A 15,256-nucleotide genomic window follows, 5' to 3' on the forward strand; every position below is an offset into this window, starting at 1 on the left:
GTCACGCCCCCTTGGCGTCACTTTATTTTCGACATCAAAACCACTATACTTACCCTTGGCATCACTTTAGGATTAGGCAACAAAACAAGTATAGTTAGGTTTAGGAAAGAAATACATGGTTTGGCTCAAAACTAATACTTTTGTACAGTAAAAATGACACTGAACATTGTGAACACGGTACATGAACGAACAGCTGATTGTAACTTGACACACAGGACACGAACAGCGGTCTCCTGGATGAAAGCCTTGTGTTTGTTGGACCCATCCACCTCCGCTTCCGCCTGCCTGGTGTGTCTCTTTTGCTCTTTAAACTACGTCACCACACTCCAGGCACACTTTCTCGGAGCGTTTACTGTAGCCGCGGATGGGTTGGATAATGGAACCCCCGGTGTGTTTCATACCGGCGCTAAAGGGTACCGTGTGTGGTGGTACTGAACCACAAAGCCTCGGTATTTAACGCTGTGGCTGGCTTTACTCAGAACAGTTATACTGCCATCTTTGTAATTTTACTTACTTATTAGTCTCTCTCTCTCTCTCTTTATTTTTTGTGGATCAACATTGAGGACATTTGCTTTTAATCCTTTAGGCCACTCTTAGTTTTGCTCATCATACCGTTATACTAGAGCTACACAAACATATAGGTAGACTTATTTTGGCTAAAATGCTAAAAAAGGTTTAGTTTAAAGGCTAAAAACGTAACCACTCTAATCCCAGGCTATCTCAGATAGTGCTAATGTCTGTGTTTCCATGCTAACACACGACTGACAAGTGACTCAATTTGTGGTTTAACATTGCTGTAAGATGAGCAGTGAGAGTGGTACGTTTTTGGAAGTCCTAGCAACTCCTTGAAAGTATATATTATTTTCTGTTATTGCCTCACTCTCCTTTTAATTTTGTAATCTAATCCTGCAAGGCACACAGATACCCAGAGCGCACAGTCGCCTACTCAAGATAGTCAAGGACCACACGGCTTTGTGCAAATGCTGAACTCAGATGTTTATCTGCTGTCAGTTTATAAGCCCTAAGCCATAGTCAGAGTCTATTTTGTTAAACTAGCACCAGTGCAGTCAGTACACAATTAGGAGTCAAGGCAGTGGCTGTTTGTTTGGAGGGCTCTTTCGCTTTGTGAAACTGTGCAAACTGTGAAAGTGTTACAGCACATTGCAGTGGGAACCAGTGGATTTTATCACTCCACTTACAAAATAGCTTTGGAGTTATGTTGTTGTTTCAAGTCTGTTTTCTTTTTGAGGGACAGAAGGGTGAGTGAGGATAAATGGAAAATGTTTCAAAGGGCGTTTGTTAAAGCCCACAACAAAGAGCATTTAAACCATTACAGCAAGCTATGTTTATTTGTTTGTGTTTTACATTGGTTTTGTATATTTCCATTCATATATTTCTACCATTCATGTATGGATTTTGAGAGTACATCCCTCTTGCAATAACTTTTACTGTCAGTACTTATGATGTTTTTGTCCACTTTGTGTTTCAGTTCTTTACGTGGGTGTCCACCAATAAGAACTGTTTTCTGTTTATTTTCATCACTTTCCTTCTCTTCATAGAGATTTTTTTCTGTCATGTATTAGTTTTTGGTCATGATTACAAATGAAAAAAGTACATTTCAGCTGTTTGACTTCCCCTCGGGTCAAGAAAACCTTTGAGTAAACTCATGATGGAATGAGGCTAATAACAGGAAGCAGTTGAGATTTATTAGTCCTGATAGAGTCTCTCCCTCTTTCTCTCGGTTTCTCTACATTACCGGCAGCTCCAGCCTTATGTGAATGTGACTAGTCTCTTCCTAAAATCTTTATTTGTATTTGTTTGTCAGTCAGCATATTCTCACTACCCTGTTGAATTTATATAGCTCCGGCTATGGGCGGTGCTTGGTATTTCCTCGACTGATCTCAACATGGCTGCCGGGTCACAAACTTTCTCATTTTACAGCTAAACAGTACACTACAAGATGTTTCTGAAAACATTTGAGGCGAGAAATAGGCATTATAGTATCTCAGTATTCATATTTGATGACAGTGATTGACAGCTGCTCAGAGACGGCAGGCCCCAGCTCAGCTCTGATTGGTTGTTTTTCTTCCGGTCTGTGAAATCTTGCAGATGCCATTAGAAGCACCAGAGGACACAGAGGCACATGCCTTTTTTCAGATTACCTGTTTCAAGCACTACTGTCAGGATATAGTGACCGTTTTATAAAAAAAAACTTTTTTAAATCATATTTGCTCCATTTCTACCCACTGCAGCTTTAAAGGTGAAATATGCAAGAGGTAAAACAACCAGAACAATAGTGACATCTGCTGTATGCAGATTTTAAATCATAAATCAAATTACAAGGGAGCCTTATTGTAATTTAACTGAAAAACAGAATCACTGGCTCAACTTGTTTTCTCTCCTTTTTATTCCTCTTTTCATCTGACATAAACAAACATAACATCAGAAAGTACAAAACAAAAGCATGTTCATTTCACATTAGCACTCACTTGGCAATGCAAATTGTAGTTAGGCGGGCCAAGTAGACACGAGGGTTTTTATTCAAACAAGTGTACATATCAATGCCAACATTCAGAATAAATACTGTGCAGCATCTTAATTCTTAGCCGGACTCTTATCTTTACAAAGCCTTGTCAAAACAGAAAAATGGCAGCTGAAATATCATAACTCATTCTGACATATTACATTAGATTAAATCCAGACATTCTGGCAACAATAAAAATTGCACTTATAACTTTTATTTCACTCTGTTAGAGTTTTCAAAATATTTGTTTAAATCCTTTACAGTTATTTTTTTTGTTTAAAATCAGCTGAATATCAAACAAAGTATCCACCAGTCATCGCATAGTGTCAGTTGAAGACATGGAGACTGTCTGATATCAAATTGAAAGAAATAAGCGGCAAAAATGAGGCTTATGTTAAATGTGAGCACGCCTGTCAACTGTGGGCTGTGTAATGTCGATGCACAGTATTTCCATGTGACAGCAGTCAAAGTAAGTCCAAGAAGTTGGCTATACTTCTGTGTCCACTTCCAAAAAAGTAGATTAGTCCTGTTTGTGCTGGGAACAGGACATCATTCTCAGTCCACAGCTTTAATCAAGCTTTGATTCTCAGAAGTTTTGTGAACACAAAACGATCACAGTCTTTCTTGCATGTTGGTCCAATATGGCCCTTTGAAAAATAAATAAGAGATTCTCTGGTGGCCCCTCTAAATGTCAGTTTCTTTCAGGCCATAGCAATCTGCCAGATCATAGAACTGATAACTGCTCTGCTCACAGGAGTTGTAAATCCCCATAGAGACTGTATCTACTATATCAATCCGACCCACTGCAGGTGTGGTTCCTTTTCCCGGCCCTCCTTTGATTTTATTCGACAGATTGTTCACTTTCTCTTTGAGCTGGAAGGAGGATTTTTGCAGTGGTGGAAAGAGACTCCATCTCTTGAAACCTAGCGAGTGCCCTTTTCCCTTGTGTAACAAAGAGCTGCCACAGGATTCGTGCACAGCGTAGCCGGGCTTAGACTCTCCCCTCTGATCCCTTGTCATTCCCCTGACGGCCGTCCGCCACCTCTGGTCATAGAAGCGACGCAGGACCCTCTGTCTTTGGTGACACCGGCACCTGAGGAGCCGAGTGAACGCCCGCTTGAACTCTTTGCTGGAGCAGGGGTAGATCATGGGGTTGATGCAGCTGTTGAAGTAGCCCAGCCAGAAGACCACCTTGAACACAGTTTCGGATGGCTTCAGCGCCGGGAAGAAGGCACCTGAAAGTAGATGGAGCCATTAGAAGGATTTGTGAGGAGACGTACAGTAAATGCGCAATATAAGTTCAACTGCTTTCAGTGTTCCATTAAAAATTCAAGAACATTTTCACAAAATATATTTCATAATCAAGAACAGTTGAAGCAAAATGTAGATACAGTTTGAGAAGTTCTGTTATCTTTATTACAAGGTTTTGTAGAATACTCAATTCTGATTGGTCAATCACAGTGTTTTACGGTCTGTTATTTCTTTATAGTAGACTGTTGCTATGGACGAAGTTCTGATGTCGGACTCTGGCGTACCGTTTTTGTGTCATATTATAAGTAAGTAGCGGGATAATGTACAGCTAGTGGGTCATTGTTGTGAAATAAACTCCTTCAGGTCCAGACCACAGCTTTGAGTCAGGGTTCTGCATTGCACTGTTGGGTTTATTTCATAACAATGACAGGTTTACTGTACATTATCCCTATACTTATGTATTCTAAATGCAATGCTAAATATCGGATCTGGATTTTGGCAATGTATGCCATTTTTGTCAATCTGGAATTTAATCAGTTTAAAAATATTTAATAAGTAATTAATTGGAATAATTGGATCTTAACAAATCAATGTTACAAAAAGTTTGCTTTTTAAATATTTTTTTTGTTTTTAAGGAACAATAGAGGACAGAACTGTTAAAGTGAACCTGAATCTGAAACAAACAATGCGTTAAGGGTATGTGTGAAGCTATATTATGCTTATGCTACTTGTATACATTTGTCATCCCTCTGACAGTAGTGTATTCACAGCATTACTTTGTGATGATTTATTGTGCAGCAGTAGCTGTGGCTCTGACATTTTGTGACATTTTATTAATGGGGACAGATATTTACAGAGCACGCTTCAACCACAAGCCTCAGCACACACAACTCTCTTTATGATGCTTTTGCTTGAGTAGAATATGTGATGAGACGTTTTCTTATTAGTGCTAAGTACTTAAATTATTTCTTGAATGACTTTAATTGATGCACATTTGTCTATGTTAACCAGACTGCTAACAACATGAAGGGGATTTAAATGTCCCTGTGATGTATGCTTTCTCTGAGGGGATAAAGTAGAATATACACCTTGATTCTACATGTAATGCATGAACACTGCCTTGGCTGGTGCAAAGGTTCATTCAAACCATGTCTTTGTCATTAATAGTGGTATGATGGAAACTCCTGCCATGGAGAACTTTAAGTATTCCCTTTATCAGCTTTCTTTGGGATCAGCTAAGACTTTTTCTAGGACATTAATTGCCTAAAGGCATTTAAAAAAATATATTAAATTGTGGCATTCTTACATATAACATTACAGAATTTACCATTAATTAGATAAAAAGTTTTGAGTTAAAAGTTTGGTTTTCTTTCTGCTAACTATCAACCCAAGCCCTAGCTGTTTTGCTCATTTTATCATACTTGTTTTGGCAATTTTTGGCATGACATGCAATGACCTCAGCTTGGATTTAACACAGTTGTTGACCCTGGACACAGGCAACACAGTGCTAATGTCAGGTCTGGACGGCCTGGACCCAGAAGTCCGTTTTCATTTCAACTCTGTTAGTACAATGTGGAAATATACAAAATGGCTTGTATGTGATTTTCAAAGTACTGGTTTCATGCTGTTTTGACATCAGCCACCAATAACATACTGCACACTTGATTGTACCATTTGGTTCCTTGAAATGGGGTCGTGTTTGCCGTGTTCACGAGAAGAGTCCATATGAACGCCCCCCTCTTGTGGTATTCACGACCTCGTAAGTGGAAAGTTTCTAAAAGCTCAGAGTTTACGAGTTGTGACGTGTTTGTTGACGTTGTCAGAAATGGTGGAGGCCATGGAAGTTAATTTTTCAGTACATAATAATTAAATATATTGTAATTTTAGTCGTATATTGTTTTTCTTCAAAAATGCTGATATTCCCAAGGGCCTCATCTTTTTCCTCTGTCATTATACCTTTGCATTTCCTGCATTATGTTACCCACTTGCTAAATTGTTAGCCTCTGTGGCTTCTAGACGCCGACAGTAACGTTAATATTGTCGCTCGCTCAGCAGCGGTGTTCTCACGACTTAACCACTTGAACGTCAAGCATATTGTGTACACGACTTCCCACGTTCCCAAACACGAACTCACGAGTTTCATTTTCAAGGCACCACTTTACACAGAGACAAAAAAACTGTGATATAAAACAGTTCCCTCTCTCTATCTTTCGTAACTTATTCTGCAGCCTGAACAGTATTCTGTGTGTAGCATCTGCTACCTTCCTCTTACTTTGATTTCATTTCTGTTAAAAGACTCATCTGTAAACCAGTCCTGGCTCAACACGGTTAAAGGTTTAGATGAAAAAAAGGAAGGCGATGTTCTCCACTGATTCTTCTCAATGAAATGACATCACCTTAAGCGCAGACAGCAAGTGATTCACCACTCTGACGCACTACCACAACACCATGACAACAGGTAATGTCTTTTAGATTATTTTTTTTTGTTTTATTGATTTATTAGATAACAGTATATTTTTAGCCTGATATTGGTAAGATGCAGACCGCCCAGTCAGCCCTGCTATTATGATCTATATTGTAGCCTATATAGTAGAAAATAAACGATGAGGGAGCTCCACTCACTCCCCCACTAGTCAGGTGAAAAGCTAATTTATTTATCAGTATAGTTATATATTTGTTTTTTGGTTATGTGACATGTGTTTATCCTCTAAATGTAGGATCCACTTATGTTTTTATTTCAACCACTACTGTAACACCAACAAATTACAGACAAAACAACAGGTTGCAGATTATATTTTGAACATTTCACCCAGTTAACCCTCAACCCCCATCGCTATCCCACTAACCCCTCACTCCACCCCTCTCAACTAGGAGTACAACTTCTGTTGATTAATACATTTGCTTCATTTTGTATGTTTTATTGTTTCTTGTTTGCTTGGATTTCTAATTGTCGTTCCCTCTGCGCTCCACTTCCTGATTGAGAATGATGCTCTCGTGTTGGCAGCCGTGATTGCCAATAGATGTATCACATCTAAGTGGAATCATGACGATCCCCCTAATATTACTCAGTGGATTAATGAGGTCAATTCATATGCTCCCTTGGAAAAAAATAACCTATGCTATAAGAGGAAGCCCACAGCTTTTCTATAGGATATGGGATCCATGGATCACTTATATAGAATCTTCTTAACCTGTCTAGGGTATTTACTTAATTATTAATTATTATTTTCTACGTGCTGTTTTCTTTTTTCTTTTTTTTCCCTCTACATTTATTTAATTAATTATTTTATTTAAATGTATTTTCTGTCCTACCACCATTAACTATACTACTATAGTACTTATTACTTTTAATTCTAACTTACTAATCAAATTATTTTAAAAACGATTTAGTTATTTAGTTATTTTTTATTAGTTTTTTTTTTCTGTAACTTTACCTCTAGGGGTGGGAAGAAGGCTAGACCTTTCTCTGTGTGGGAATGGGAAGCGATGTCTATGTGTGCATATATGTATGTACATATTAAATGATTATGGCACCGGTGTTATGTTTTGTTATGTTTGTTATGCTATGTTTGGGAAAAAAAGGAATAAAAATAATTTTCCAGAGAATGATGCTCTCATGAACACGCGAACATGAATGCCCCTTGCTCCACCAGGTGTTGCCAATGTGGACTGTACCAAGTGGGACCTTGGGATGGGAGATGAAGCAATGGGTTTTCTTTTTGTATTTTGTTTATACCAGCCTTAGAAAAATTAACAGTAGCTTGAATAGTAAGTTGTAGAGGTATTGTATCTTAATGCCCCAAAAGGAAAGACTGATATTACTAACAATCTTAATAGCTTTAATTGTCTGCTTAATTTTACCTTTGCTGTTAGCAATGTAGTTTTGACCAAAAGGTATTTAAAGTTTTGATTCATTCAACATTTTGTAGGTTTGCTGGGGACCCCTTCTCTATGTCAGTGAGTTTCCTTTGTTTTTGTATTGACGCCTTTTGTTCTATGTATATTGATGATACAGTAAGAAACCGTAAAAAACTGAGCTCTGAATAAATTCCCCGTCTGTTGTGCTAAATTTTGGCTCTCTAAACCTCTCAGATCTGCTGGCTCACATCCTAACACGCACACAAATATCTAAATTTTATAGGTTGATGACCACATAAAACTCAAGGTAATAATTTCAATCCATCGGAGCACAACTGCAGTAATATTAGAGTTTATTATGATATTAATCTCAGTACATTTCAGACACTAATGGACACTAATTCTCTATTAATTTACTGCAAAACATTACATCTCCATCAGACCAAGTGTATTGTTTCAATAGTCCTAGTATAGAATGTACAATATACTTTAAAACAATGAGGCCACATTTAACTGCAATAGCTGGAGGCTTGAAACATGTATGACCATGTGCCTTTATGCTGGCTGGATTTATGTCTGCAACAAATAAAGGAAAACCAGCCAATTATAACATTGTTGAATAATTCATACTAAAATGTTAACTCTATATTCCCTGTGTGTGAAAGGCTACTTCTCTTTTTGGTATTCATTAGTCTGGTGCACTAATATAAGCAGATTGTGTCAGGTTCCTCTCTGGAGCTTTAGATGAGTCAGACTTCTTCGTCTAGATTTGCATCATCGCAGAGAAAGCACCTGATTGGCACAAGAGGTGCTAAAAGTACATGTCTGCCTCTCAACAAAAGGGAACTCATTAATGTTTTGTTTAAACGACGTACCAACATAAATCTGTCTAGGGATGGGTAAGCAGCGCTTAGGATGGGATGTGACTATTCCACTCTCGTCAATCAGTCATTTAGGAACAAACAGCAACAGCATTAGGGATGAATCCATAAAACAGGGTAACACTTTATTGATCCTTATGGGGGCTTGTTGTTTTAAACTACTCCCTCTGGGGAGTTGAAAGTTTAGGGTCAGGTTGCAGAACAGCATGTCTGAGGGGTTTCTGCTGGACAGATGGTTTCCAGCAAGGACCCTAAATTCCTGAGAGTTCCTGAGATCTATTAACAATCACATTATATCCATTAACATAAAACAGACAATATGGTTTAGTGTAGAATCTAAACTTTAGATGATAAAGGTGTTCTTGGTGGCCTGACACTTTTTTTATGCAAATTAGAGGCCGCTATAGCTACCAGTTAACCACCAACTTAAAATATCACCAGACATATTTCTCTAAGATATTTATTCCTTTTGGCAGAGCTCGTTGTTTTGTTTTTCCTTTTGAAAACTGATTTTTAGCAGAGGGATACACCGAGAGTCATGGACTTTTTCAGACTCGAGATCCTGGGTGACGTTTCCCCAAAGCAGACTGTATAATGTGATCACAAAGGCATCATATGATAATGAAAATTATATGAGAGATTGTCAAAATCAGCTCAAAACACATGTTTCAGATTCAGGCCTCTATGTGTGTAATACAAGATCGTGCATAGAAATGTTGTGCTGATATGATAATGTATCTAATGTGATGGCATATTGATTTGTATTAACAAATTTGCTAGTTTCTAATCACAAGAAGAGATTGCATCTCTTGGACTCCTCGATACAAATACACTTGCCCTTTTAACTCCCATTGAGTGACCAAAAGTGACGAGCAGCTCCCACTTAATTTCTCCCAGAAGGCTTTGCTGTAATAATTCCATTCAATAAATCTGGAGGTTGCGCCAGAACGAGAGTGCTGTAAGTGCTGTACCTGGTAAGACACTTGCCATTTGTTCATAATGGCTTTCACAATCAATTATGTGAAATATACGCTGAATTAAAATTCATGAGGTCACCATAAGTGTGTGTGTGCGCGTGTGTTGTCAATACTAGGATATTACTTTCTGTAAGTGCATGTTGCATACTTCAGTTTGATTTATGTGTAATCCATAATGACTTGCATTGGTCTTCCCCACTGAAGGGCCTTTTCAGCCATCTAGTGATTCTCCATTTCTCATCCTAATCTAATCCTTTTTAACGCTGTGGTCAGTTTAAAAGCTGCTCTTAACATTAACAACTACATCTTTAGTCTTCGGTGTGAATAATCTAACATTTTCAAGACTTCCAGGTAGAATTTAGTTTTATAACTGACCTTTTCCTGCTACATACTGTATGTAGATCATGAAACAAAATAAGTAGCTCACTGGAAATGGTAGCTACTTGGAATGGGCAGCTGTGATGACTGCAAGATGCTGGGAGCATTTAATTTTAGAGTTCTCATTAGTGAAGAATGTCAATCTATTATGACTGCTCTTTTAAAAAATGTGATATTAGCCATCTGAAAAAAAGGGCTCTAAGAAAAATTGCATGCATGACAACAAGCCACATTAATGGTCACGTTGCAGATTTGCTTTTCTGACCAAAATATTTGTTTTTCTTTATTACAATCTTAGTTTTGATCAATTCCTGGCATAGCTCTTAGAATAAACAGTGAATGAAATCCACCATGTGCCATTTTCTGTTTTCTCTTGTGCCTATTTTACTGCTGGACATGTTTTTTGTTGTTTTCTTAAACTGTAGTTTACTGATTTAATCCTGGCAGTTGTATAGCTTATAAATCTAGCAGTTCTCAAGAGGAGCTGCAGGCTGAAAAAGTTAAATCACTTCAAGTGCAAATGTATTATTTACTCACATTAAAATGAATTAGCAAGAAAGCCTGTCACATCACTGCAAACTAGGGCTGTGTATTGGCAAGAATCTGGAGATACGATACGTATCATGATACAGAGGTTAAGAGTCAATATATTACGATACTGTGAGTTAGGCGTTAAATCGAATTCTAGGAAAACTGTAAGAATAAAGAACATACTGCCATATGCATAAAATCGGAGTAAAAAATGTCGACTTTTTTATGCAATCGGAACAGTAATATCTGCATTTATCTCAGCCCCTGTAACATCCAACATCATAGCACTACTTTGAGAGTACACATCTTTTTGCAAATGAAATAAAGTATTGATTGAGTTAATATTTGCATGTAGACTATTAATTAAAAAGTGTTTTTGAGAGTCGATACAGTATCACAAAACATATCACGGTATTTGATTTTTCTTTTTTTTAATATATATTTTCTTACACCCGTACTGCAAACGATTCACCACATTATCAGCTGAGGTGTTGAATCATACATTCGGTTACTTTAAGGAATTTAATGTCCTATAAATTTCAAAAATGTGTTTGATGTCCTTGAGAATAACAACAGGGAGCATAGTTTATATGAAATTACAACATCTCTATTCTGTAGTAGCCTATACTCCTAAATGTAAGAGAGTACAATAGGGGGCACACCTTATGCTGGATCACACAGCAACCACCCATACGGATGAATCCATAAAACAGGGTAACACTTTATTGATCCCTATGGGGGCTTGTTGTTTTAAACTACTCCCTCCTGGGAGGTGAAAGTTCAGGGTCAGGTTGCAGAACATGTCTGAGGGGTTTCTGCTGGACAGATGGTTTCCAGCAAGGACCCTAAATTCCTGAGAGTTCCTGAGATCTATTAACTATCACATTATATCCATTAACATACTACAGAAAATATGTTTTAGTGTAGAATCTAGACTTTAGATTATAAAGGTGTTCTTGATGGCCTGACACCTTTTTATAATGCAAATTAGAGGCTGCTATAGCTTACCAGGAGTCATAAATATAAAACAACTAAAGATATCACCAGACATATTTATCAGAGTCACTCTGTTATCAACAGAGTTTATATGAAATTACAACATCTCTATTCTGTAGTAGCCTATACTCCTAAATGTAAGCGAGTGCAATAGGGGGCACACTTTATGCTGGACACACAGTTATTATAAGATATACTCATCGGTAGAAAGAAGAAAAAGGGCAGCCAACACAGGATGAACATCCCCACAACGATGGTGAGGGTTTGGCAGTGTGTTCTTTATTCTTACAGTTTTCCTAGAATTAGATTTAACGCCTTACTCACAGTATCGCAATATATTGAATCTTAACCTCTGTATCATGATACCTATATTATCGGCAGATTCTTGCCAATACAGAGGTTAAGATTCAATATATTGCGATACTGTGAGTAAGGCGTTGAATCTAATTCTAGGAAAACTGTAAGAATAAAGAAGACACTGCCATATGCATAAAATCGGAGTAAAAAAATGTTGACTTTTTTATGCAATCAGAACAGTGAGATCTGCATTTATCACCGTCCCTGTAACATCCAACATCATAGCACTACTTTGAGAGGACACATCTCTTTGCAAATTAAATAAAGTATCGATTGAGACAATCTTTGCATGTAAACTATTAATTAAAAAGTGTTTTTGAGAATCGATACAGTATCACAAAACATATCACGATATTTGATTTTCTTTTCGATATTTTGTTACACCCCTACTGCAAACGATTTTTATCAAATATATATATATATATATATGACAAAAATCCAATATTGTGATATGTTTTCTATAAATAAATATTTATTTCTTTTCTTTTTTTCTTTTTTTTTCTTACACCCCTACTGCAAACGATTCACCAAATCATCAGCTGAGGTGTTGAACCATATCATTTGGTTACTTTAAGGAATTTAATGTTGTATAAATTTCAAGAATTTGTTTGATGTCCTTGAGAACAACAACAGGGAGCATAGTTTATATGAAATTACAACATCTCTATATGTTCTGTAGTAGCCTACTCCTAAATGTAAGAGAGTACACACTTTATGCTGGACCACACAGCAGGGGAGCAGAAACATAATAATAAAAAGTTATAATAAGACATACCCATGGGCAGAAAGAAGAAAAAGGGCAGCCAGCACAGGATGAACATCCCCACCACGATGGCGAGTGTTTTAGCAGCCTTCTTCTCTCTGGAGAACTTCATCAGCCTCACGGACAGAGAACTTCTGAACGGATGGTTCTTGTTGTTCTTGGAGCTGCTCGGGCGCGCGTCCTCCAGCACGCTGCGACAATGGATCCTCAGCACCACCTCCATCGACTTATTCCTCTCCCTCTTGACGCCCGCTTCCAGGCTCTTAGTAGTCCTGCGGGCCACCACGTACACCCGAAAATACATGATGAGGATGACCATGAGCGGCAGGTAGAAAGAGAAGAGAGAGGAGAAGAGCGCGTAACCTGGTTCCTCTGTGATGCTGCAGATCCGGTCGTCCACTGGCGGAGCTTCCTTCCATCCCAGCAGAGGTCCAACAGAGATCACCGTGGAGGAAACCCACACAAGCACTAAAATAGCCACTGCTTTCTTTTCTGTCATAATAGTTGGGTATTTCAGGCAGTGTTTGACTCCTATGTAGCGGTCTATAGAGATGACGCAGAGGCTGAGAATGGATGCTGTGCAGCAGAGCACATCCACAGCTGCCCAGATGTTGCAGAAGACGCGGCCGAACACCCAGCATCCAAGCACCTCCAGAGAGGCAGAAAAGGGCAGCACGATGATGCTCAGCAGCAGGTCTGCCATGGCTAAGTTGACGATGAAGAAGTTGGTGACGGTTTGTAAATGTTTGTTGCACACGACAGACAGGATGACCAAAATGTTCCCAATAATAGCCACTGAAATAAACGCGGAGAGAAAGACCCCAACTCCGACGACCTGCGAGTCCATGGTGAAGTTGGGGCATGTCGTGATGCTGCTGATGTTGCTGTCGTTTGGAAAGATTTGGTCCAGAGCAGATGAGTTAAAAGCTTCAGCAAAATACATCCCATAGTTGCTTTCGTTCCTCAGGTTATCTGTCATTTTTGAAGAGCCATAAAGAGAACTTTTGGAGTAAGTTTTTTTTCTTAAAGAAAGCAGTCTTCAGTCTCTCTTTCCAGTGAAGTCCTCAAGCGAGTTGTATTTAAATAATAAAAAGAATAAAGAAAAGTCAATATAACAACAGGCAAATGCATGCATGATTATGAAGCAGCTGTTTTTTGGGGGGAAAAAAATAAAAATATTCTCACTCAAAAATTCTGGAGGAAGTATCATTTAGATATATACCATACAAATAAGAAGAACAAAAAAGCAAATAGGCTCTATATTTAGCTGCATTTCTTCCTTCCTTGCGATGGTTTTCCACTGGTGGCATCCTTGTAACAACTCCCCGATCACAGAGTCAGAGCTGGTAAAACAGGTCTGAACCTGCAGCTCCACCCACACAGTCACACATTCACATCTCTTCTGTTGCCTTCACAGTCTCTCCAACAGACAGCGTCACTTTAAATCTATAGACACGATCTGAAATTGCCTTGCTATTTTTTTTTTTACTTCTTTATCTGAGTTGTTTTCAGTAACAGGTGATACATTTTTTTATTTTATTTATTTATTTATTTGCACATATATAAAAACTGCACAAAATCCAGTCAATGAAAAAAAATAAACAAGAAATGTGAAAAAAAGAACAATAACAAAAAAGGAAGAAAGATCTAAACTAACATAATTTTACGACAAAAGTTAAACAACAACAAGAAGTAAACAATTTGTGCAGAAAAACCTCATCAAACAGTGGAAAACAATCCAATAAAAACAATGAAATACAGAAAAAAAAACAGTACAGAAAAAATATCTAAACATATCAAAAGATGATTAGACATCATGAATTAAATGTGATGATGATTTCCTTTTAAAATGCTCTAAGGATAACGAGCTCTTTTAATAACATGTATTTTGGTGTTCCATATTGATACACTACGATATCTGAGGGAGTACTGGCCATGTTTTGTTTTGTAAAAGGGCAGGTGAAGATGATTAACCTGTCTAGTATTATGTGAATGAATTTGAGAATTAGATTTAAAGAAGTTGATAAATGATGATGGTAAAGAAGAAGGCAAGAACATATATTTATATATAAACACACATATCTGATGAATATTTATGTCATAAACTGAAAGAATGTTCAGTTTCCTGAACACATAAAATGTCTACGATTGTATTGTTTATAGTCTCATAATCTTAAAACACCCTCATGGAATAATAGGCTACCACTACTACTACCCGAAACAACCTCTCATCCATCCTGCAAAGAAAAGACAAAAACAGCATCAGTCAGATCATCTAAACAGCCACCGGGCACCGACAAAAACCAGCTCTGACCACTGCAGGGAAAAAGTGAGTGCCTCAGGCTAAAAGCTGTGAAGTCTCCCAGTCTAGCAGCTGCCATCCCAAGGCCTCGTGTGTATAGTTTAAGCAGAGGGACGGACAGGCCTGCACAAACCACCGGGGAGCCTGGAGGAGAGGAAAGACCAAAAGGGCAGAGTCACAAAGAGGACAAACAATCCCCGGCATGGGAAAACATCAGCTCAGTTGTGTTGTGACATCCCAGCTCCATCGGTGGAAGAAAACAGATTTAGGCCTAAATTTACTGTACTTTTTTTTTCATTTTACTTTTAATTAGCCTATTTATCACATTACATTTCAAGTCGCATCAGTTACAAAGTAAAAACAAAAAGTCATATGAAAAAGTCCTGATAAAATGTGTGAGAATGGAACAAAAGAAAGAGATAAATCAGCAGCTGCAGC

The 15,256-nt window shown here is 38.0% G+C and overlaps 1 protein-coding gene across 1 annotated transcript; it reads right to left on the minus strand.

Moving 5' to 3' along the window:
• Nucleotides 1–3,047: 3,047 nt before the first annotated feature.
• adra1d (adrenoceptor alpha 1D) lies at nt 3,048–14,026 on the minus strand. The gene is made up of 2 exons (XM_037761328.1): nt 12,529–14,026; nt 3,048–3,759 (listed from the first exon to the last, which is right to left on the minus strand). The coding sequence occupies exons 1-2, from the start codon at nt 13,493–13,495 to the stop codon at nt 3,209–3,211; spliced, it is 1,518 nt and encodes a 505-aa protein (XP_037617256.1). The 5' UTR covers nt 13,496–14,026; the 3' UTR covers nt 3,048–3,208.
• Between the last annotated feature and the right edge of the window lie 1,230 nt (nt 14,027–15,256).

The sequence above is a fragment of the Sebastes umbrosus genome, chromosome 3, assembly GCF_015220745.1.
Source record: "Sebastes umbrosus isolate fSebUmb1 chromosome 3, fSebUmb1.pri, whole genome shotgun sequence".
Classification (NCBI taxonomy): domain Eukaryota; kingdom Metazoa; phylum Chordata; class Actinopteri; order Perciformes; family Sebastidae; genus Sebastes; species Sebastes umbrosus.